At 39.3% G+C, this 24,882-nt stretch overlaps 1 protein-coding gene across 2 annotated transcripts in view; it reads right to left on the reverse strand.

Moving 5' to 3' along the window:
- LOC311035484 (RPA-related protein RADX-like) overlaps positions 1-16,152 on the reverse strand; it is a 35,086-nt gene extending 18,934 nt beyond the window's left edge. For both annotated transcript variants that reach the window (XM_084043723.1, XM_084043722.1), the window contains exons 1-6: positions 15,937-16,152; positions 14,249-14,406; positions 12,782-13,094; positions 11,676-11,811; positions 7,458-7,600; positions 6,523-6,715 (exon numbers count right to left, since the gene is read on the reverse strand). In XM_084043723.1, the coding sequence (XP_083899849.1) occupies positions 6,523-6,715; positions 7,458-7,600; positions 11,676-11,811; positions 12,782-13,094; positions 14,249-14,406; positions 15,937-15,954 (961 nt within the window). In that variant the 5' untranslated portion in view covers positions 15,955-16,152. The remainder of the gene's footprint in view (positions 1-6,522; positions 6,716-7,457; positions 7,601-11,675; positions 11,812-12,781; positions 13,095-14,248; positions 14,407-15,936) is intronic.
- Positions 16,153-24,882: the final 8,730 nt, after the last annotated feature.

Consider the following 24,882-nt stretch of genomic DNA (forward strand, 5'->3'; position numbering starts at 1 on the left):
GAAAAGACACAGATAATTTTTTTGCAAGAAACTCATCTGTCACGAACAGAGCATGAAAAATTGAAGAAATTTGGATATAAGCATGCTTATTATAGTTCACATACTAACACACGTAAAAGGGGGGTTGCAATTTTAATCTCCAACCAAGTTAAATTTGAGTTTCAAAAAGAAATAAGAGACAAGGAGGGAAGATATATTATTGTCAAAGGAACGATTGATGAGTCAAAAGTAACACTGGTAAATATATATGCACCACCGGAAAGCGACAAGCAATTTTTCAAATTATTATTTGATACTATAGCACTGGAAGCAGAAGGAATATGCTGGTGTGCGGGAGACCAGAATGTTATTATGGACTACAACTTAGATACAACCAGCCTTAATAGAAGTAAAAAACCTATATCAAAATTAGTGAAGCATACATGGGAAGAAATGGGTTTTATAGATGTTTGGAGGGACTTTCACCCCCTGCAGAGAGACTATAGCCACTACTCACAAACCCATTCTGTATATAGCAGATTAGATTACTTCTACACGCAGAAAGAAAACAGGGAACTAATTCAAGACTGTTATATTGGAGTAACTGATGTGTCTGATCACAGTGCAGTATATATGACGGTTTGTTTGTCAGACAGAAAGAGAAATACGTTATGGAGATTGAACGCAGGGCTACTAAATAATACCCAAGTAGTAGAACAAATCAAAAAAGATATCGAAAATTATTTGATTGAAAATACTAACGATGAAACTAATCCAGCAATTTTATGGGATTGTTTGAAATCTGTCCTGAGGGGAAAACTAATTGCAATTTCAAGTGGAATAAAAAAGGAAAGAATAGCAAAATATAAACAATTAGTAGGGGAATTGAAAATTTTGGAACAAAAACATAAATCAAAGACCGAGAATAGAATTCATAAACAAATGTCAGAGGTGAGGAAAAAGATTGGAGACCTGTTACAGCAGGAGGTTGAGATGAAAACAAGATACTTAAAACAAAACTACTATGAAACAGGTCCTAAGGCGGCGAAGCTGTTGGCAAGACGCCTAAGGAAACAACAGGCAGATATAACAGTTCATAAATTATATGACCCCAAATCAAACCAATTAAAATACAAACCAAGAGAGATAGAAGATATATTTAAGGATTACTATAAAGAATTGTACACTCAAACACCCACCTCCAGCGAAGATGATACTAGAGCATTCCTAGATAGTTTGGATTTACCCAACATTGGCAAAAAACAAAACAAGGTAATGACAAGGGAAATAACTATAGATGAAATAACCAAAGCCATTGGAAATGCTAAAGCAGCTAAGGCCCCTGGAACAGATGGGTTCCCTAGTGAATTCTATAAAAAATTTGTCAAAGAACTGGCCCCACTATTACATTCCACTTGCAATTGGGTTAAACAGAATGACTCTACTCCCCCCTCCTGGAAGGAAGCTGTAATTACCGTTTTATCGAAACCGCACAAAGACAGGAATTACTGTCAGAATTACAGGCCAATCTCGATGCTGAATGTTGATTATAAAATTTATACTTCAATTCTGTCCGACAGGCTTCAGTCAATTATACCAGAGTTGATAGACGAAGATCAGACTGGCTTTGTAACAGGCAGGCAAACACAAGACAACATTAGAAGAACGCTACACATTATGCACAAAATAAACAAAAACAAGACACCAGCAGCAGTGGTTAGCCTGGATGCAGCTTCTGCTTTTGATAAGGTTTCATGGAGGTTCCTGTTCCTAACATTAGAGAAATTTGGGTTTCAAGAAAAGGCGATTCAATGTATTAAATCAATCTATACCAAGCCTACGGCCAGAATAAAAATAAATGGCTCACTGACAGATAGATTTGAATTAGAACAAGGTTGTCGGCAGGGTTGTAATCTTTCACCTTCGCTGTTCGCGATTTTCATCGAGCCACTGGCACAGATGATTAGGCAGAAGGAAGCAATACAGGGGATAGAAATTAATAACCAAAAACATGTCATAAGCCTATTTGCCGATGATGTAATGGTCTATTTAAAAAATCCAGTGTCTTCATTTGAACATCTTATACAGACCCTGGATCAGTTCAGCTTATACTCAGGCTACAAATTGAACAAAACCAAAACTCAGATTCTCATGCTTAACTGCACACCAGACCAGAAACTCAAGGACATGGACCTAAATTGGGGAGCAAAAACAATTAAATATTTAGGCATAAATATCACTAAAAATCTATCAAAATTATACAAAAGTAACTACGAGGAAATTGACAATAATATAAAGACAGACATAGAAAGATGGACTACTTATCCGATGGGGCTTAGCGATAGGATAGATGCGGTAAAAATGAATATCTTGCCACGCCTGTTGTATCTGTTTCAGTCCTTGCCTGTGCCGGTTCCACTTACTCAGTTTACGAAATGGGATAAACTTATATCAAGATTTATTTGGGAAGGAAAAAGACCTAGAATAAGATTCAGTACATTACAGTTGCCCAAAGATAAAGGAGGGATGGCTCTCCCAAATTTAAGAGAATATTACCATGCAGCACAAATGCGCCCACTTATTTACTGGTGTAGTGCAGACTACACGGCTCGGTGGAAGGAAATTGAGACACCTGGGTTTGCATTCCCGATTCAAACTTGTATTGGAGAAAAGGAGGTTCCGGCAGGGGTAAGGAGTGCGATAGAATTAGACCCAATAACAAGCTACACTTTAAATACATGGTACTCCATTGTAAAACAATTGAAACTGGGAAAGGAACTTGGCCTGTTGAAATGGGTTGCATACGATGGAGCATTTAAGCCAGGGCTACTGGACCTGAGGTTTAGACAGTGGATGGAACTGGGTGTGACAACCATGTGCCTGTTGATTAAGAAAAATGAAATGATAAGTTTTGAGGAATTAAAAAACACATACGATTTGGCAAATCAGGATTTATTTAGATACTTACAAATAAGAGACTATTATAACAAGAAAATTAAAACAGCCGAGGATGAAATCCATCCCTTAATAAAACTCTTTATACGGGCATATGGGGAAGTTGTACCCAGGACCATATCTAAAGTATATTCATGCTTGATGGAATCCAAAAAATGCTCAACAATATATGTTAAGAGTAAATGGGAAAAAGAATTGGGTGAGGAGATTCCGGAGGAGACGTGGTATGGTATGTGGGAAATGCATCAGACAACAACGCAGTCAAAGGGATGGAGGGAATTCATATGGAAGAATCAAATCCGGTATTTTATCACACCCCAGATTAAAAGCAAACAAATTAAGAATCAACAGCTATGCTGGAGAAACTGCGGAAACTCTGACTCTAATCATACACACGTCTTCTGGAGCTGTACGAAAATCCAGCCTTTTTGGGAAACTCTGCACTCAACAATATGTGAGGTTTTAGGCTATGAAATTCCCCATTCTTGTCTTGTAATGTATTTGGGTCATATGGAGGGAATTGTACATCCAGGAGACTGTTATCTAGCCAAAATCCTCCTAGCGGCTGGGAAAAAGGCTATCACCAGGAACTGGCTCAAGACTGACGCACCGGACTATACACAGTGGAGAAATATAGTGGACAATATTCAGGATATGGAAAAATTGACATTCAAACTGAAAATAAGGGAAGATCTCTATGAAAAAAGATGGGAAAAATGGATAATATACATAATCTTAAGAGAAGGGATGTGATGACGTAAGAAAATGAGGTTAATGTGCACCCCCACAAAGGTCTAAATAAGGTAATATGTAAATATATTTTCTGTTTTGTTTTTTGTTTTTTGTATTTGTTTGCCAAAGTTCTTGTAAATGTCTGTTCTATGATTTGTTTTGTTTTATTTTATTGAAAAAAGTGATAAATGTAACTACTTGAAGTATCCTCAATAAACACAAAGTTATAAAAAAAAAGAAATATCTTCAATCTGTGTGATGACATATTGTAACCAGTGTTACTTTCATCGACTAAAACTATGACGAAAAATGTTCGCCGACTCCCTTTTTTCACTGACAAAAACGAAATAAAAACTAAGCTATGATGACTAAAACTAAGACTAAATATACTGACAATTTCGTCAACAAATAAAAATTAGACTAAAATGTTAGGACTAGTGGAGAAGAGATCCAGTAGAACTAAAAGACAAGTAAGTTTAGTTGCGCTCGGGTGTTGTGCTCTGAAAATATCAGATCTACAAGCTACGAGCTTGTAGAGAGGCTATTTTCAGCATGCAGCCAAGTGTAAAATCTGCCATTACGACGCCATCAAGGCCTGCCAAAATACATTTTAGTCGACAAAATCAACTGTAGATTTAGTCGACAAACGTTTTATGATATTTAGTCGACAAAAACTTTTCAGATGACTAAAATATGACTAAAGAGGGCCTTACACTACGAGATAATCGGGCGTACCCTACCTAGGATCGGGGGCGAATCTCGGGCATAAATATCGTCTAGTGTGGGGGTTCAAAGATCCAATCTGAACCCTCCCGAGTTGCTCAAAGGACGGTCGGGGCCGCTCAGGCGATTTTCAAACATGTTTGATATTTATCTGGATCGCTACTGTATGGAACACCTGCAGCGGGGGTCGGACAGAGAGAAATACGACGCACGCGCGCGCACACACGTTGTTTATGTAGGATGGACAATTAGGTGCAGCTGCGTTGGATCCATTTTTTATATTAAAATAAATGATTCTAATAATGATTTCATTTTTTTCATTTTACAATATTGAACTGACAGTCCTACATATAGGCTATTATAGCTATAATGTCCATAGAGAATCTATCCCCACCTGAAAGATGCTTATTAAACTTTTATATGACTTGCCTGGTACCATTCCATGCTTCATCTTGTGGTGCCGTCTAAAATTATACTCCTTGGCTTGCTAACACAACGGCTTTGCATTGATGACACCAGGTAAGATAAACACATAGTTTGCTGTCCATATTCATCTTTAAAAGCCCTGCTTTCAGCACTGTCACATACATATCCTCTTTATACTTTTGGATAGTGTGTCATTTCTCTTGTGAACTAGTAGCAGATTCATGTTTAGCGATCTCAAGCAGTCTGTCTCTCTGCTGCTGCACAAGTACAGAGCACAATCCATCCAGTAACGAACAATTTATGCTTCGACGTACAAAGGTGTTGCGCCCCAAATATATTCAATCTGTGCAGCGGTGTGAGCTGGTAGATCTGCAAAGCGATCCTATGATGAATCATGCTTAACTCATTGAGTGCCACAATCCGTCAAATCCGTCACGTGGCCTGACGCCCAGAGCGCCACAATCCGTCAAATCCGTCATAAAAAAAAATTCAAAATAAAAAGAAAATTCAAAATAAAAGTTTTTTATTTTTTTTTTATTTTTTGAAAAACATATTCAGAACCCAAGATATGATGATTTGAAGATTTGCTGCTCCATCCACTCCTTGTTTAACCTATAACTTAAAAAGGCTGTATCTCGCTTCCTAAGCACTTTTTTTTTTACAATGAATTTTGGCTGTGGCACTCAGAGCTAAAATTCCAAAAATAAGCATGGCATTGAATGAGTTAATAATGTGACGTTGTAGCCTACAGTACGTCTGGCAGAAGGGGGTAATAATAATGAGAATAAAAGTAAAATCATTCAAATTATTGAATAATAATAATTATAATGAGGTCGGCTTTACTACATGGTCAGTCCATAATAACTGTATTACTGTTCACAAATGGAAAGGGGGAAAAACAGCCCGTTTACACATTATTATGTAAAACATTATTATGATTCATTCTGTGTGAGAGGGTAACAAATGTAGGCCAATATAAGGCGTTCTGTCTTGACCAGTATTGTACTATTCCAGTACATTTTTTTATTAGCCTTTCATTATCTGGCCCGCCATCTAATGCCTCAGAAAAAAACCTTTAATTTTGGTACACCCTTCATAGTTCTTAAATCCATGGATTTTGCAAAATGTTGCAAGGGAAATCTCTGTGACAGCCAGGATTATTTTTCGCCGCACGATGGTGTGGAGCGGTTAACATTATGCGATTCACAAGACCACAAGTGCCGCGGATCATATGAGACGCGTTGTGGGCTTGTAGATCTGCTCTGACGCAATGCATCGTGTGTGTGTGTGTGTGTGTGTGTGTGTGTGTGTGTGTGTGTGTGTGTGTGTGTGTGTGTGTGTGTGTGTGTGTGTGTGTGTGTGTTGCGAGGCGAGGCGCAGCTCAGGAGCACAGCTGGCTGTCCGAAAAAAACACACTGAATCGATTCTCCACAATCGCCAGTCAGTGTATGGCATGCTCATAAAAAAACGTTTAATATGCTAATGTATATGAAAATGTACGGATTGTAATATGTAACTTTATTCATTCATTCTGATAAGAGAATCTTGAAAGATTATCTTGTAATGTGATGATACCAGATTTCAAAATCGTTTAAGACTGAAAAAGTCTTATAGTGTAAGGCCAGCTTTAAACTAATAAAATTAATTTACAAAAGACTATGACTAAATTAAATAAAAATTTGCTGTCAAAATTAACACATAACGTACCTACTGAGTGAAATATCTTCATTCTGTGATGCTGCATCTGAGGCCTGGACCTCTTGGAGTAGCTCTCCTTCAGGGTGTAGCCCTGCAGGTAGAGCACCGTCCCGACACCCAGTCTCTGGTACCACTCTGGACAAAGCTCATTCCACAGAACCAGAGACATTATGCCACTCTGGTCTGCAACCTCAAAGTACGCCTGCAATTCAAACATTCAACAACTTAGTTTATTTTGTCACTGACTTATAAAAGGTACAAGCAGCCAAACATGTTGTTGGGACTTGTCCCACATATTGTGCTACCTATAAGGAAGAAGAAAAAAAATGTTAAGCGAGAAAATAAAATGATGAATGACAATAATAAAAACATTATATATACAGATACTGTATACAGTTATAGGACTATACACTAATACTTAGGGACTTGTCTTGGTAATATAATATGATATAAAACAATACAATACAAATAAAATAATGATATAAAAAAACACAAAGTGAAATCTAAATGCTCCATACAACATAGGCCTAATACTGAGTCTTTTGGCAACTGATCACATAAATCGTGGGTCTTCAACAGGCGGTCCGGGACCCCTGAGCCTAGGGGGTCTACAGAGTTACTACAGGGGGGGCAGCCTTTTTTTTTACATTAACCACATGCATCCCTACCTAGCATCCCTACTCTGGTGTGGAACATTAACCAAAAACAGGCGATGTGTGAGCTTGTAGATCGGCTATTTTCCGCAAAGAGGTTTGGTGTAATTTAAAAAAAAAAAACAAGATCTACAAGTTCATAGCGCGGCACTCGGTGCCGCGCTATGAGCTTGTATATCTGCTATTTTTGAATAGCCAAAGGAATAGCCTAAAAAATACACACAGATTCGTTCCCGGTCTTAAAAGGTTAATGAGTTGAAATGAAATGCTCTTGGATGTTGTGCACCTCACCTGATAAGGGTAAGGGATCTTGTGTCCAGACTTTCCATAGTAGCGCAGTCTAGATTTCTGTAGGATCCTGACGAGAAGAGGAGGTAGTTTGCGCTGGTATCCTGCACAGGACTCCAGCTCACTCACCAGGATGATCTTAGACACTGTTGAAGGAAAATCACAAAAACAAAACACAAATATAGCTGCAAGCAGCGATAATACGGGGCCAGTGAATAGAGAGAGAGAGAGACATGGAAACAATAGATTGAAGAGAGAGAGAGATGGAAACATAATGGTTTGATTGGACATCTCAACCTACTGCCATTAACAGGATTCGAACTCTCAACCTTCAGACTAATAGGCTGCAACACTACCTATAGTGCTATAGCTTTGTCCAGGCTGATATTGTCTGTTGAAGATCATAAACTCTTGCCTTCTTTCATGAACCAAGCCCCTGTTTCACTAACACTAAGATCACTCGTTCACAAACCATTTACCAATGAAGAAATTGTACATCTCCTCAGAACCAAAACTAGTGAAAGTAGCCGATCTACAAGCTCACAAACCATGAAAAGTTGTGAGAGTGTAGATCAGCTATTTTCAGATAAAGTATGTCATACGTTGAAAAAACGTACTCTCAAATAAGCATTTCAGGTTATCTTTACCATTTGCACATGTATTCATTGATACAGTCATGTTGTTTGCAATTCAACTTAAATTAAGTCTGCATCAAGTGAGGCTTGAACTGGCGACCTTGAGATTGTGAGGCATTCATTTAAGGGAGACGCCATTGGCCCAACAGACAAGTAACTGTGAAAAAGGAGATCACACAGATGATACAGTTTCACGCAAATAGCTGAAAAATCCTGGGTTTAAGTGTTTTTCAAACTGCTCAAAATTGCGGGCAATCTAAGGGCGGAGCTTAATGGTCAAATCGATACGTGTGTTCCTCATGAGTCAAGGCACATGTGTAAGCAAGTTTCACGACTTTCGGCCAAACGAGGCATGACTTATGCCTGTTTAAAGTCTGCCTTTTCAAAAAATTGCTATAGCGCCCCCTTTTGGCCAATTGGAGTGAGATTGGTTTCAGTGATATTTGGAATGACCCTGTACAGTTTCAAAGAAATGTGAGTCTGCATGTATGTTTTAGGCACAGATGAATAATTTTCATAAAACTGTAATAGTTAAAATCTATCTCCTCCTGGGATTTTTGAGCAATCTGCACGAAACGTTTAGCACTTGAACTTTGGACCACTGCCTACAAAAATTTCCAACGGATTTTCCATAAGTGAAAAAATGCAGAAGTTAGGAGCCAATGACTGTTTTACATATAATTCAAAATGGTGGGCGATCTAAAGGTCAGAGGTCAAAAGTCAGACCACAAAAGTTGTCGGGCATGAAGAGACGCATGTGTGTATTGAAGTTTAATGGTTGTAGGTCAAACAGGGCATGAGTTGTACCTGTTCAAAGTTGGCACTTTCAATTGAGTGCTATAGCGCCACCCTTTGACGAATGAGTGTGAGAATTATTTCTTGGTAGTTTTTCATGAGCATCTACCATATGGCCGAGTTTCGTAAAAAGCGTATGCACGGTTAAGCCAGAACTGGCAAAAACAAGTATTTTTCAAACTGCTCAAAATTGCGGAAAATCTAAGGGCGGAGCTTAATGGTCAAATCGATACGTGTGTTCCTCATGAGTCAAGGCACATGTGTAAGCAAGTTTCACGACTTTCGGCCAAACGAGGCATGACTTATGCCTGTTTAAAGTCTGCCTTTTCAAAAAATTGCTATAGCGCCCCCTTTTGGCCAATTGGAGTAAGATTGGTTTCAGTGATATTTGGAATGACCCTGTACATTTCTGCAAAGTTTCAAAGAAATGTGAGTCTGCATGTATGTTTTAGGCACAGATGAATAATTTTCATAAAACTGTAATAGTTAAAATCTATCTCCTCCTGGGATTTTTGAGCAATCTGCACGAAACGTTTGACACTTGAACTTTGGACCACTGCCTACAAAAATTTCCAACGGATTTTCCATAAGTGAAAAAATGCAGAAGTTAGGAGCCAATGACTGTTTTTCATATAATTCAAAATGGTGGGAGATCTAAAGGTCAGAGGTCAAAAGTCAGAGGGTGAAAGTTGTTCAGCATAAGGAGACGCATATGTGTATCCAAGTTTCATGGCTGTAGGTCAAACAGGGCATGAGTTGTACCTGTTCAAAGTTGCCATTTTCAATTGAGTGCTATAGCGCCACCTTTGGACGAAAGATTGTGAGAATTATTTCTTGATCGTTTTTCATGACCATCTACCATATGTCCGAGTTTCTTAAAAAGCGACAGCGCGGTTCAGCCAGAACTGCGAAAAGTGGCAGAAGTGACAGAATAAAGCGAATAATAAAACAATAATGAGGATTTCCCCCCCAAAAACACAGTACATCACAGTGGAAGTGCAAAGGTAGGGTAAGTGATATTTTTTGGTTAGCCCATTAAGGGCGCGCTCCCGCCAAAACATGGTTGGCTGTGCTGTTAAGTGCAGGTTGTGCGCGGCCATAGTTTTTTGCAGCCAGCGGATTCTAAAAAACGGGAGTGACCCACCCCGTAGCCCGCACCACCTTCTGCCTTGAGCACCATGTTACGTCTTGGGTCGGTCCGCTTTCGACTCACCCGATTGGACAGAGGGGGAAAAGCATACACGCAAGGTCTGCCCGACAGGCAGAAAGATGCGCTCTTGCGTGAATCCACGCATTTACATTGACAAAGCATTGGCAGATTCCACCCAAGAGGTAAAATAAAAGTGCGGTGGGAGCGCACCCTAAGACCTGGTTCTAAATCCTAACAGTTTTCTGAAAAACTGTCATGAAGAAACCTCTTATCTCCATTCTCCATATTTCAACAACATTGTTTGTGTTGTTTCGTAAATGAACACCCTGCTTGATCATACAGCGTCACACAAAAGATTGAGACGTTGTATGAGACATTAAAAGTAGCAGATCCAACTTTGTTTGTTCAGTTACAGTGTTAAATAGCTCTATATTGTGATAGTAATCATTACTATAGAGTGTATGTTCAGTAACAGTGTTAAATAGCTCTATATTGTGATAGTAATCATTGCTACAGAGTGGTTCAGTAACAGTGTTAAATAGCTCTATATATTGTGATCATAATCATTGCTATCCAGTGTTTGTTCAGTAACAGGAGTCTCCATGTCTCTCCACCTCTTTAATAAAACAGAAAATAAGTGTTCAGGTGGATTGCCATTCAATCATTAGAAAAGAGTACCTATTTATCAAGAAAGGGGAAAAAGTGGTGTCATCGACTCGTCGTGACCAGCGTGAAGAGGACGTCAAAGACGACCACTTGACTCCTCATACACACATACAGCTCCGTCTGAGAAGCAGCAGCAACACAGGAAAGACAGCACACACAAATGCCCTTGCAAGGGCATGTGTGTGTCTAGATCTTGCTATTTTTGAAAAACTACACCAAACCTCTTTGCGTAAAATAGCTATAAATACTATAAATAAAGTGTGGGGTCGCCAATAAAATTCCCCCATAAAATGGGGTTGTGGAATAAAAAATGTTTGAGAACCCCTGCTCTATAGCAATGATTACTATCACAATATAGAGCTATTTAACACTGTTACTGAACAAACACTCTATAGCAATGATTACTATCACAATATAGAGCTATTTAACACTGTTACAGAACAAACACTCTATAGCAATGATTACTATCACAATATAGAGCTATTTAACACTGTTACTGAACAAACACTCTATAGTAGTGATTACTATCACAGTATAGAGCTATTTAACAGTTACTGAACAAACACTCTATAGCAGGGGTCTTCAACAGGGGGTCCGGGACCCCTAGGGGGTCCTCAGAGTTACTACAGGGGGTCCGCCAAATCTTTGTGTTATATGATTTTTTTTTTTACTTAACCACTTGAACCTTAGCATCCCTTTTCTGAGGAGAATTATTTTTGGCAAAGAGTTGTATAGGGAAAAAAGAGCAGCAAAAGTTTATCTGAAACACACTTTTATACAAAACAGAGAGGGTCCCTGCTTCATCGCTCTCTCAGCTAGGGGGTTCCTGGCCTGAAAACATTGAAGACCCCTGCTCTATAGTAATGATTACTATCACAATATAGAGCTATTTAACACAGTTACTGAGCAAACAAAATACATCCATCCATCCCCCCCTCCCTCCATTCATCCATCCATCCATTCACATCATCTCACCGTCCAGCACCACATCAGAGGGGGGTCCGTCATGAGAAGCCCCCCACCACACGCTGCCTTCAGGGTCCTCATCGTTCCACAGAGGGAGGTAGTGCTTCCTGCTCAGCTGAAGGGGCGTGGTGTCATGCTGCAGAGCCTGTCACAGATGACAACCCATTAAGACCTGAGGCCCATTCTACAAATGCCTTCTAAATCACTAGTTCTCACACTTTAAACATTTTGTCAAAAATGTCAAAAATAGCAGATGTACAAGCTTGTACAGTATATCTGCTATTTTTGAATAGCCAACGCTAAAATCTAAAATGACACAGATGCTTTCCCGGTTTTAATGGGTTAAGTTGACCATTATTGTCACACAAATAATTGTGATAATAATTAACAATATAATTGTGTTGTTTTTTTGGGGGGGGGCATTGAACATTGGAACATAATTTTTATGTTTGGCAGATATGACAAATAACTGAAATATACAAGGAAATTACTGACATATTGAGTAATTTTCTGCTTACATTTATTGCAGAAATAGCAGATCTACAAGCATACAACAAGTCACAAATATGCTTGTGATATGCCATTTCATCTTTTTTTTATATTTGACAATGTATGAACATTTTTCAACATGGAAACGATTGGGACAAAATGAATGAATGCAAAATAATTGCGATTATCTCAAATAATTGGACGATTATGTAGGCCAGTGGTTCCCAAACATTTTAGCTCAAGACCCAAAGGAGAAATTAGACGTTTGCCCGGGACCCAAACAAGTGAAAATAGCAGATCCACAAGCTCACAACGTGGCACGAAGCAACACGTTGTGAGCTAGTAGAGCTGCTATTTTCACTACTTCTTAAACGTTTTGTTTTAAGATTTTCATTTTATTATTTCATCATGAAATACTTTTGAAAAATGTTGGAATTGTTTTAAATTGATGAAAAGTTGTGATGTTTTTTTTGTTTACACTTTTTTGAATCTTTTGAAATAGTTTTAAGGGGATATTTACTCGCAACCCATAAAAACTGGTTCGTGAGCAAAACGTGGGTCCTGACCCACCGTTTGGGAAACAGCGATGCAGGCTAATAATAATCGCGACAGCCAACAGGCCTTACCGTCGCCGACGTCCCGATGCCGTCCCCTCTGGCCGCCACCAGAGGCAGGGAGTTCACATCCATCACGGTCGGCAGCACAGAAGAAGAAGCGCAGACCGTGACCTTTGTGATGCAGACGTGACCTCGGCCCACTCTCCTCTCGTCGTAGACAAAGCGGCAGTCCGTGACGATGACGTCTGAGCCGCTCCGCAGCGTGTTGCTGTGAACCAGGCCGTTCAGGCTGTGATGGAGGAGGCATTTGGTTCGACACGCTCCGTCTGTCAGCGTGATGTCATAGGAGGTGTGGGCGGAGTCAGACTGGTGCTGATGAGGGCTGTCACCATTACAAACATTTAAGTTGATGATTCATTCTTGTACAAATGATTGCGATTAAAAGGTAGGGTAAGTGATTTTCTTTGGTTATATTACAATAAGTATTAAATAGCTCTAGATTCTGATAGTACTCATTGTTATAGTGTTTGTCAGTAACAGTGTTAAACATCTCTATACTGTGATAGTAATCATTGCTAGAGTGTTTGTTCAGTAACAGTGTTAAATAGCTCTATATTCTGATAGTAATCATTGCTATAGAGTGTTTGTTCAGTAACAGTGTTATATAGCTCTATATTCTGATAGTAATCATTGGTATAGAGTGTTTGTTCAGTAACAGTGTTAAATAGCTCTATATTCTGATAGTAATCATTACTATAGAGTGTTTGTTCAGTAACAGTGTTAAATAGCTCTATATTCTGATAGTAATCATTTCTATAGAGTGTTTGTTCAGTAACAGTGTTATATAGCTCTATATTCTGATAGTAATCATTGCTAGAGTGTTTGTTCAGTAACAGTGTTAAATAGCTCTATATTCTGATAGTAATCATTGCTATAGTGTGTTTGTTCAGAAGCAGTGTTAAATAGCTCTATATTCTGATAGTTATCGAGTGTTTGTTCAGTAACAGGAGTCTCTCTGTCTCTCCAGCTCTTTATTAAACAGAAAATGCATTTTCAGGTCAGGATACCAATTTTATCCAATCAGGATAGAGAACTCAGACAGGATACAGATTAAACAAGTGAAATTGGAAGTGATGACACAAATAAATGAGCAGACAAAACTGGAATAAAAAAGAGACATTTTGTCACTCACTTAAAATGTATTTTCTGTTGATAAAAGTGCTGTGGAGACATGGAGACCCCTGTTACTAAACAAACACTCTATAGCAATGATTACTATCACAATATAGTGCTTCAACCTATTATTTTCACCAAATAATATAACTTACCCTACCTTTCAATTTGATGTCATTGTGTATTTGGCATTGAACATTGGAAACATGAATACAAATTTTGTTTGGCCTTTTTAGGCTTCGTAATCTAGATTTTTTTCTGCCTGACGCTGAAAAGATTATGACGATTATGCAAAAATGATTGTGATCATCTCAAATACTTGCGAATGGACGATGATGTAATAATTGTGACAGGCCTACTCACTGATGCTGAGGAGGGGACAGGTATCTGTGGAGTCCGATGACAGCCACTGGAACCTGATGGTCTGACTCTGTACTCAGTGACAGAGAACCGCTGGAACCGGAACACAGCCAGCGCTGCAGGAAAGACATGGATGCTGCTGCTGCTGGAGTATTTGGAACCTGGAATGGATTCATGAGTGAATGAGTGAGTCAGTGAGTGAATGAATTAAAGAAGTTTCAAAAGATAGCAGATCTACAAGCTCATAGCGAGCTTGTACATCTGCTATTTTTTGGAAAATCTGTTTTTGTGCAAAATGTATGCAAATCTTTGAATATCTTTGGGTCCGCTGCCAAATACATATATTTTTTGGGGTTCTTCTTCTTGACATGAAAAAGTTGGAGCACCACTAATATAGCAACATACATTTTTAGGTATATATTTGGCCGCGGACCCCCATCTCAAAATATTTTGTTCCAAGGACCCCGAGAAGCAAAGATTTGAAAATATATATATATATATTGAAAGATTTGCACACATTTTCCCGATTTTTCAAAAATAGCAGATCTACAAGCTCATAGCGCGGCACTCGGCTTCATCTCTCTCTCTCTCTCTCTCTCTCTCAGCTAAGGAGTCCTTGACCTAAAAAACATTATAATACACTAAATAATATCAATAAACAATATCACATTCACTTCTTGGGACACAGAAAACAGCACAAATTTAAAAAAAAAGAAAATATTGTTATTACCCACAATGATGCTCTCTCTAAATATTTTGCAAGCGCAAAAAAATCCAAGCAAGTCTCTCTGTATCACTTAACCTATCAAATCTAGGTTTTTACACCTATTAGATATCTTTAGAACACAGCTCATGAACTAATTCTCAACATCATTTATGGCGGTGGTTCTCTAGGTGAGGTCTGGGTACCCCCAGGGGTCCTTGAGGGGGTTCCAGGAGGTCCCCAGCTAAATGATAGATAGTTAGAAACCAAATAGACCCTTACAGGTATGTAACTCTGAGTGTGAAAATGGAACCAAATGGACCTTTACAGGCCTGTAACTTTGAGTGTATAAATGGAACCAAATGGACCCTTACAGGTCTGCAACTCTGAGTGTAAAAAAGGAACATTTGCACACTCTCAAGAGTTAAATTAATACTGATTTTAAAGTATAAACTGGGGTTCCAGAGATAAAAAATGCCATCAAACTGGGGGTCCTTGGTATTAAAATGGTTTAGAATCACTCTTATGGGGGTCCCTGGTGTATCATTTCCAAATGAGGGTCAGCGGGCTAATACGTGTCAATTTGGGGGTCCCAGGTTACTCAAGAACTGTATTTAAGTACAATTTTGATGTATTTTTACTGTACTGGAGAGGCACATCTCAGAGGAAAATATTGTACTTTTTACTCCACTACAATTATTAGAAAACTTTAGTTACTATAGTTACTGTAGATTTCGATTTGTATTACAAAATATACATTAACCACTTTAGCTCTATATATTTTGGCTATTTGAAAATGGTAGATACAAGCTCACAGCTTGTAGATCTGCTATTTTCAAGTAAAATCAAGTAAAAAAAAAAAAAAAAGGAAAAGTACTGAAAATTGGAAATACTCCAGTAAAGTAAAACATACCTCAAACTTGTACTTAAGTACAGTACTTGGGTAAATGTATTGGTTACTTTAGACCACTATATGTAATATTCATACCTGGAACGTTGTGTCCATGTTTATAACTCTGTGCGTTATTTATAATCCTCCCGCTGGTGTGTAGTTGTTGTTGTACAGTCACACACAAACACACGTTCATACAAAGTACACGTTTATAACGTTCATATAACAACAACAACAACAACAACAACAACAGGACACATAATAATACTAACTAGTGTCTCTTTCTGTGTTTTCTGTGTGTTTGTACCACAGAGTTATGGAAAGACTGGTGATGCGAGGTTACAGAAGAGTTATAGGTTTGTAACATCCGCCATAACAACGATGTCACTACCGCGCGCCGGGCGCACTTCAATTGCGTCACGTCCAGTGTTGCCAGGTTTTGCGAGAGAAATAAACAGCCTGAACCCAGGTCTATGAAAACCATAGATGAAAACGTGGAAAAAGTACTCAAATTCTTTACTTAAGTAAAAGTACCAATACTGCAATATAAAAAATACTCTGTTACAAGTAAAAGTCCAAAATTAAAAATGTAAAAGTACAAAAGTATTGGCATCAAATTGTACTTAAAGCACCAAAAGTAAAATTACTAAATATTTGAAAATAGCAGATCTACAAGCTCACAACGCGTCGCATCGCGACGCGTTGTGAGCTTGTGAGCAAATAGCTTATGTATAAAATAGGGCTAAAGTGGTTAATGTATGTTTCATTATATCATAATGTATATCTGAAAAGTAACTAAAGTTTTCAAATAATTGTAGTGGAGTAAAAGTACAATATTTGCCTCTGAGATGTAGTGGAGTAGAAGTAAAAGTATTGGAAATTGGAAATACTCAAGTAAAGTACAAATACCTCAAAATTGTACTTAAGTACAGTACTTAAGTAAATGTACTAGTTACTTTCCACCACTGTTTTTAAATCTATGATGAAAACAAGGACAAAAGAAGCCTCTGGGATATGGCTATTTGAAATTAGTAGAGCTTGTAGATCTGCTATTTTCCACAAACAAAAAAAAAAGAAATTCTGGAGAAAAAAAATTGAAACATTCTAACTACACAACTCTGGTACAGAGGTCCCTGGCACAAACTATTTTCAGATGGGGGGGTCTGTCTGTGGACGAATATATATTCATTTCACTTGACATGAAAATGTTTTACAACATTAGGAAACAAGCCCATAAGTAACTACACTTTAGAAACAAGCTAAAATAAAAACGCAACCCGCAAAACCAATATTTACAAGCAGACATGGCAACCCTGCAACCGCCGGGCGCAGTTTGATTGCGTCATGTCCCGCTGTCAAAACAATAATATTTCCACGTGGCCTGGGTTCACAAAATAGCAGATCTACAAGCTCACAATGCGTTGCGTCGCTACTCGCTACGCATTGTGAGCTTGTAGATCTGCTATTTTCAAATGGCCAAAATGTATATAGGGCTGAAGTGGGTAATGTATGTTTTATACAAAACATAATTTAGATTATTATGAAATAATAATCAAAATCTAAACTAGTAGCCTAACTAAAGTTTTCAAATAATTGTAGTGGAGTAAAAGTACAATATCTGCCTCTGAGATGTAGTGGAGTAGAAGTAAAAGTATTACAAATTGGAAATACTCCAGTAAAGTAAAAATTCACCAAAAGTGAGTACAGTACTTGAGTAAATGCAGTGTTACTTTACACCACTGCATCTTGTTGTTATAACCTAGCAGTTCATTTCATACACAATCTATTTACAGTAATGCCACTTGTATGCAAATAACAAATCTGTGTGAGAAACTCAAAATAGCTAGATTAATCAATCAGGACAAATAAAATACAAAATATAATGATATAATATATAAAATATATGTATTTGATATATTTATTTAAGTAAGGAAAAAATTAGGTATTCATAATTAATTTGATCATTATTCTAGCAAGATTTCATGTACATACATCTAAATGTAGTCATCCAAACCTTCTTTCATTGTGTTTGAGATTGAAGCCAAGCAGTATTAAAACTAACTAGAAAGTACTGTTCCTGAAGAAACAGTGTGGGATCGCTAAGAATGTTGCTGGTATTGAGTATTGATAGTGTTAGTTGTGTTATAGGTTTGAAAAGTTTGAAAGGTTTGAAAGGTTTGATGGGTTTGAAAGGTTTGAAAGGTTTGAAAGGTTTGAAAGGTTCTAAAGGTTCTAAAGGTTCTAAAGGTTTGAATGGTTTGAATGGTTCTAAAGGTTCTAAAAGTTTGAAAGGTTTGAAAGGTGTGAAAGCATAGACTGTATAAATGAGATGGACAAACCCCCTCCGCTGCTTTCTACAGACCGAAAACGAAGCCTTTGCTGCAAGACTGTAGGTCCGCCATCTTTCAATACGCGTCAGAATGAGTTCAGACCATTATTGGTTGGGTAACTTGTCAATCAAGAGCGGGGGGGCGGGGAATGAATGCTATTGGTTGTGTAGCGTGTCAATCAAATCATCCCGCCCCTCCTAGAGAATAGCCTACTTTATCGTCAATTTTATAATAAATAGAACCATAATTTAGCAAAACGCATATCCTGATGATTGAAAGGAGACTTTAAACTTAGAACCTAGAATTTATGACAATTTTTATTACAGTGAGAAAATCTAGTCTAAAGTTTGTCAAAAAACCCATTCACTTGCGCTAAAATAAATTCTTTCTGAACTCACAGGTCGGCGCAGGGTAAAACAGCGCCACTCTGGCCATTTTGTCGGCCTCATCGTAAATATCTCAGCCTTGCCCCTTGGTATTGAGTATTGATAGTGTTAGTTGTGTTATAGGTTTGAAAAGTTTGAAAGGTTTGAAAGGTTTGATGGGTTTGAAAGGTTTGAAAGGTTTGAAAGGTTTGAAAGGTTCTAAAGGTTCTAAAGGTTCTAAAGGTTTGAATGGTTTGAATGGTTCTAAAGGTTCTAAAAGTTTGAAAGGTTTGAAAGGTGTGAAAGGTGTGAAAGGTGTTAAAGTATTAGTGTTAAAAGTTTTTATAGTGTTGGCAGTGTTGAATAGTGTAAAATTTAGTTTTTTTTAGGGTAAAACAGTGATAGCTAGGGTCTAATAGGCGGTTGCTAGGGTCTAATAGGTGGTTGCTAGGGTAAAACAGGTGGTTGCTAGGGCCTAATAAGCGGTTGCTAGGGTCTAATAGGGGGTTGCTAGGGTCTAATAAGCAGTTTATATGGTCTAATATGCGGTTGCTAGGGTGAAACTGGTGGTTGCTAGGGTAAAACGGTGGTTGCTAGGGTCTAATAGGCGGTTGCTAGGGTATAATAGGTGGTTGCTAGGCTCTAATATGGTGTTGTTAGTGCTAGGCTCCACTGTGGCTAAATGGCATTTCTCCATTGAAATGATTGGGATTTTTTTAGCAGTAAAAAGTGAAATATCTCTAAAAGTACAAATTATTTCAAAAATTCAAATGGTAGCCAATATGTCCTAAGTAGGCTGAACGTTATAGAGTTGGAACGGAGTTTCTAGCTAAAAGTATGAATTTCCCCATTGAAATGAATGGGATTTTTTTAGCAGTAAAAAGTGAAATATCTCTAAAAGTACAAATTATTTCAAAAATTCAAATGGTAGCCGACAACAAGTGGAGCAGATTGCTGAAACGATCTTTCACTTGGTGATACAAGCACCAAATTTGGCACACAAGTGCTTCAGAACCTACTCTCTCAGAAAAGTACGAGATCCACTTGAAAAAACAATATGGCCGCCATTTTTCAAGATGGCCGCCATTTGAAGTGGTTTTAAATGGTGTTTGAACTATATTTTGATTGAATAATCCTATTTTGATGGTCTATACATCCAAATATATGTTTTTGAGTATGTGAAATCCAATTCTGCATTTACAAAATTTTAATTATTGGATATTATGATGATACAAATGCTGTGCTGTGCTGTGCTGTGCTGTGCTGTGCTGTGCTGTGCTGTGCTGTGCTGTACTATACTGTACTGTGCTGTGCTGTACTGTACGGCACTGTAGGCACTGTACGGCACTGTATTATACTGTACTGCACTGTACGGCACTGTACTGTGCTTTACTGGACTGGACTGGACTGTACTGTATTGGACTGTAGTACTGTACTGGACTGTACTGTATTATGCTGGACTGGACTGCACTGGACTGCACTTTGGTCATATGGAACCAAACCGTAACAGTTTGGTTCTTCTTTTAGTCCTCACATTTGCAGACACACAACTGTGTACACTTAAGCATGAAGTGGTAGCATTTGCATCGTCCTCGGGATTCAGTCTTTTAGACACATTTTGTCAACTGCTCACAAGTCTGAACAATAGGTGGAGGGATTGTCCAGACCTCTCCATCTTTTTGCCAGCCACAGTTGGCAGGGCTTTCAGTTTGCATTTTGCACACTGTTGCCTGACATGCAGTTTTCTTGCCTTTACCATGAAAAGCTGACACAACTGTCTTTCCACTGGCGTGGAAGGACAGCATGCCACTGGATTTCTCTGGGCCAACAATTACTACCATATCATGAATTGGCAATCACCTAATGGACTGACCCTGGCCAAATTATACCCACATAATTTCTAAGCCTGCACTGACTGCAACAACAAGAATATCTGTGTTGCATGCCTCAATCAACACAGACTTCATTTGTTGCTTGGCTGCATGGAGAGCATGTGTGAAGATGCTGGAGTCAGCTTCTTCGTGGTTGCAAGGACTTAAGCCTTCAAGGCTGATGAGTTTGTTTGTCTCCCGCGCTGGCACATCCTGTCAATTCAGGTGCGGCAATCTAACTACAATACTACAACAAACTAAACTTGTAGTTGAGATATATACAGGGGCTTATTAGCATTTGGGACATTAACGTATACTACAGTACAAACTACAATGAGTACACCACTACAACAGTTAGTAAACTACACCTACAGCTAGTACACTACAAGCCGACACTGAACCCCATGCTGAGTCTCACAGCAGTGATGTCACCAGTGTGCCCGGGTTGTGCTTTGACATCACTCTTATAAAAAATGACAAACCAATAGAGCTTGACCACAGCATTTCAATGAATGATCATGGATGTTTCCCTTCAACTTAATGCAATATCTGTGATCAGACAGCTTCCGAAAATGCTCATTTTGAGTCACGTAATAACCGCCATCTTGAAAACTGGCGGCCATATTGGAATTCAATTGACACTATTGAGTTCTTCCAGTCAGAATACATTCATTTTGATGTTTGGATCATTAATACATTTGTGTTCATTCAAGTTTTACTTCAAAAAACATTTATTTTGCATTTGATGAGGCGGCCATCTTGAAAACTGGCGGCCATCTTGGATTGTCAGCTGGATCTCGTACTTTTCTTAGATAGTACATCCTGGACATCATTTGTGCCAATTTTGGTGCTTGTATCACCAAGTGAAAGATTCTGATGGAATATTGACTTAATATGTCCTGAGTAGGCCGAACGTTGAAGAGTTGGAACGGAGTTTGTAGCTAAAAGTATGAAGGACTAGTTAGGGTCGCTATAGCGATCCCACAATTATGACTCAAAAGATAAGAAAGCTGCGAGAACTGTCCTTAGTGTTCACTCTGTTTTCTGTTAGCAAACCCCCCCAAAGTTTAACCCTTTATACTTTGGCTTGTATATCTGCTATTCAAAAATAGCAGATATACAAAGCTCATAGCGGGCACACTATGATCTTGTAGATCTGCTATAAATCTTTGTTTCTGGGGGTCCCTGGAACACAATATTTGAGATGGGGGTCCGCGGACAAATACATCATTTTAGGGGTATTGTATATATGGAATGGTTTGCGCACCACTATTATGTATATCATGATTTTTTTTAATAAATAAAGTTTGGTGGGGGATAAGAAAGTTCCCCTAAATAATTAATTAATATTTGACAATGCATTCTATAGCCACTCTGATTATATTCCCTCCCTCAATGCTCCATTGGGAAGCAAAGAACGGTCATCAATGACAGTAAACATATGAATTGAATCATTATTTACTGCCCGCTTCGCGCTCAGAAGGGAATATTTAGACTCTTCATCGTGGATAGCGAGACCAAACATTTTAGAAACTCATCTCTCAAGTTAAAAACTATAGAAATGATCCCTGAAAGTACAGTCTTAAAGATATAAGGGGTTCAAACGACATGTGATCGATGTGAATGTCGCTTTCTTTAGCGGTTGCTACTGGTCATTATGAACAGAGAACAGACCAAAAACCATTAGGACGGTTAAAATGGCCATTCTTTACAGAACAACACTGAATGTGAAAACATTTACAAATAAACTCTCAAAGATAAACACTTTATGTTGAACTCTCAAATGTAATAGTACCCACAATTCACTGCGAACAATGACGCATGTTTTCAATCGCTCTGCTCGCGCGTGCGCGCGCGCGCGCGCACACACACACACACACACACACACACACACACACACACGCACAGTCACCCCTCCACCCATAGAGTTATTTTAATATATCCCTCCATCTCTCTCATTCCTTCCTTTTATCCATAGAGTTATAATATATCGCTTTAGTTTTATCTCATCCTGTCGTCTCCTCTCCTTATCCATTACATTCCTCTAGCCTGGGATCAATACTATTTCCGCTACAGATCCGGTCTGTAGCGGAAATAACTTTACGTCATCAAGCCGCGGGAACCTCCGGTGCGGTGCACCTCCCAAAATGATTCCCCTAGTTTAAAATGTGTTAAGTTTGGTATAATAGTAATAGTTTCGTTTCTTTTTAATCTTCTTTTTAATCGTTTGGTATGTCCATATTTTATTCGAACTCGTAGCGTGGCTAAACTATTTGATGTACATTACGTGTGGAACAAAAACAATGCGATGCCAACCGGAACGCGATTGTTTTTTTTTTGTTTTTTTATAAACCAGACCAGATCACACGGGACAGACCATAGAGGTATAATATAACAGACCAGCTTAGAACGAATACCAGGTTTTCCTCCGTGGTGGAAAGGCTGGTGAGGGCGCGCCCTTAAGCGAGGTTAACATTCCTCAAGAGATTCATTCAGTTGTTGTTCTTCTCCTCGCCTCGCCTCGCCTCGCCTCCTCTCCAACAACAACGAATGGATTTTACACCAGATCTACAATCCAAGCCCGGCCAGGACACACATTATAGATCAGCTCGGTGAAAACGTTTGAAGTGTGTTTGTTTTGTAGTTTCTACAAGTTAAAGTGTGTGAGAAGAAGCAGAGTGCTGTGTCATATTCTTGTTTTTGTTTTTTTAAACTCTATGGACTGTCCATAGAGTGGACTGCATGCATATTTCCTAAATTCCTGCCAAGAAAGACCAACACTACGAGAGAGGTAGGAAGGAGAATGATTCAAGGACGTACTCTGTAGAACTTGCTTATGTTTGTGTGTGTCATGATTGCTTTCAAGGAAACAAAGTAACTTATGCTCAAAGCTGTAGATTAAAGTAAACTTAAGACTGCAAGGAATCAATATAGCTTTTGTTTAAAATTATATTATTACATTATATAAATGTATGTGTTTGTTTGTTAAGTGGAATCACGTTGCATATTGATTTTTGCCTTTAAGTTTTCATGTAAGGCAGGCGTTGCAACTTTACAGAACAAGGAAGGGACATTTCTATCCTCTGCAGTGGTGGGAAAAGTGCTCCTTTTTTTTACTTAAGTAATATTATTACAAGGTAGACATCCGTTACAAGTAAAAGTCTGGTTTTCAGAATTTACTTGAGTAAAAGTACAAAAGTATTGGCATCAAAATATACTTAAAGGTACCAAAAGTAAAAGTACTCATTATGCAGAATGAATGTCCCATTTGAGGTTTTCAAATGGCAAATGGAGTCTGAAGAGGTGAGTGCTAGGGGGTGAGGTGGAGTCTGAAGAGGTGAGTGCTAGGGGGTGAGGTGGAGTCTGAAGAGGTGAGTGCTAGGGGGTGAGGTGGAGTCTGAAGAGGTGAGTGCTAGGGGATGAGGTGGTCTCTGAAGAGGTGAGTGCTAGGGGGTGAGGTGGAGTATGAAGAGGTGAGTGCTAGGGGGTGAGGTGGAGTGTGAAGAGGTGAGTGCTAGGGGGTGAGGTGGAGTACTATGAAGAGGTGAGTGCTAGGGGGTGAGGTGGAGTGTGAAGAGGTGAGTGCTAGGGGGTGAGGTGGAGTGTGAAGAGGTGAGTGCTAGGGGCTGAGGTGGAGTCTGAAGAGGTGAGTGCTAGGGGGTGAGGTGGAGTCTGAAGAGGTGAGTGCTAGGGGGTGAGGTGGAGTATGAAGAGGTGAGTGCTAGGGGGTGAGGTGGAGTGTGAAGAGGTGAGTGCTAGGGGGTGAGGTGGAGTCTGAAGAGGTGAGTGCTAGGGGGTGAGGTGGAGTGTGAAGAGGTGAGTGCTAGGGGGTGAGGTGGAGTATGAAGAGGTGAGTGCTAGGGGGTGAGGTGGAGTCTGAAGAGGTTAGTGCTAGGGGGTGAGGTGGAGTCTGAAGAGGTGAGTGCTAGGGGGTGAGGTGGGGTCTGAACTGAAGAGGTGAGTGCTAGGGGGTGAGGTGGGGTCTGAACTGAAGAGGTGAGTGCTAGGGGCTGAGGTGGAGTCTGAAGAGGTGAGTGCTGGGGGCTGAGGTGGATTCTGAAGAGGCGAGTACTAGGGGCTGAGGTGGATTCTGAAGAGGTGAGTGCTAGGGGGCGATGGAGTCTGAAGAGGCGAGTGCTAGGGGGTGAGGTGGTCTCTGAAGAGGTGAGTGCTAGGGGGTGAGGTGGAGTATGAAGAGGTGAGTGCTAGGGGGTGAGGTGGAGTGTGAAGAGGTGAGTGCTAGGGGGTGAGGTGGAGTGTGAAGAGGTGAGTGCTAGTGGGTGAGGTGGAGTCTGAAGAGGTGAGTGCTAGGGGGTGAGGTGGAGTCTGAAGAGGTGAGTGCTAGGGGGTGAGGTGGAGTGTGAATAGGTGAGTGCTAGGGGGTGAGGTGGAGTATGAAGAGGTGAGTGCTAGGGGGTGAGGTGGAGTATGAAGAGGTGAGTGCTAGGGGGTGAGGTGTTGTCTGAAGAGGTGAGT

Source organism: Gymnoscopelus microlampas (assembly GCF_963454915.1).
Source record: "Gymnoscopelus microlampas genome assembly, chromosome: 19".
NCBI lineage: Eukaryota > Metazoa > Chordata > Actinopteri > Myctophiformes > Myctophidae > Gymnoscopelus > Gymnoscopelus microlampas.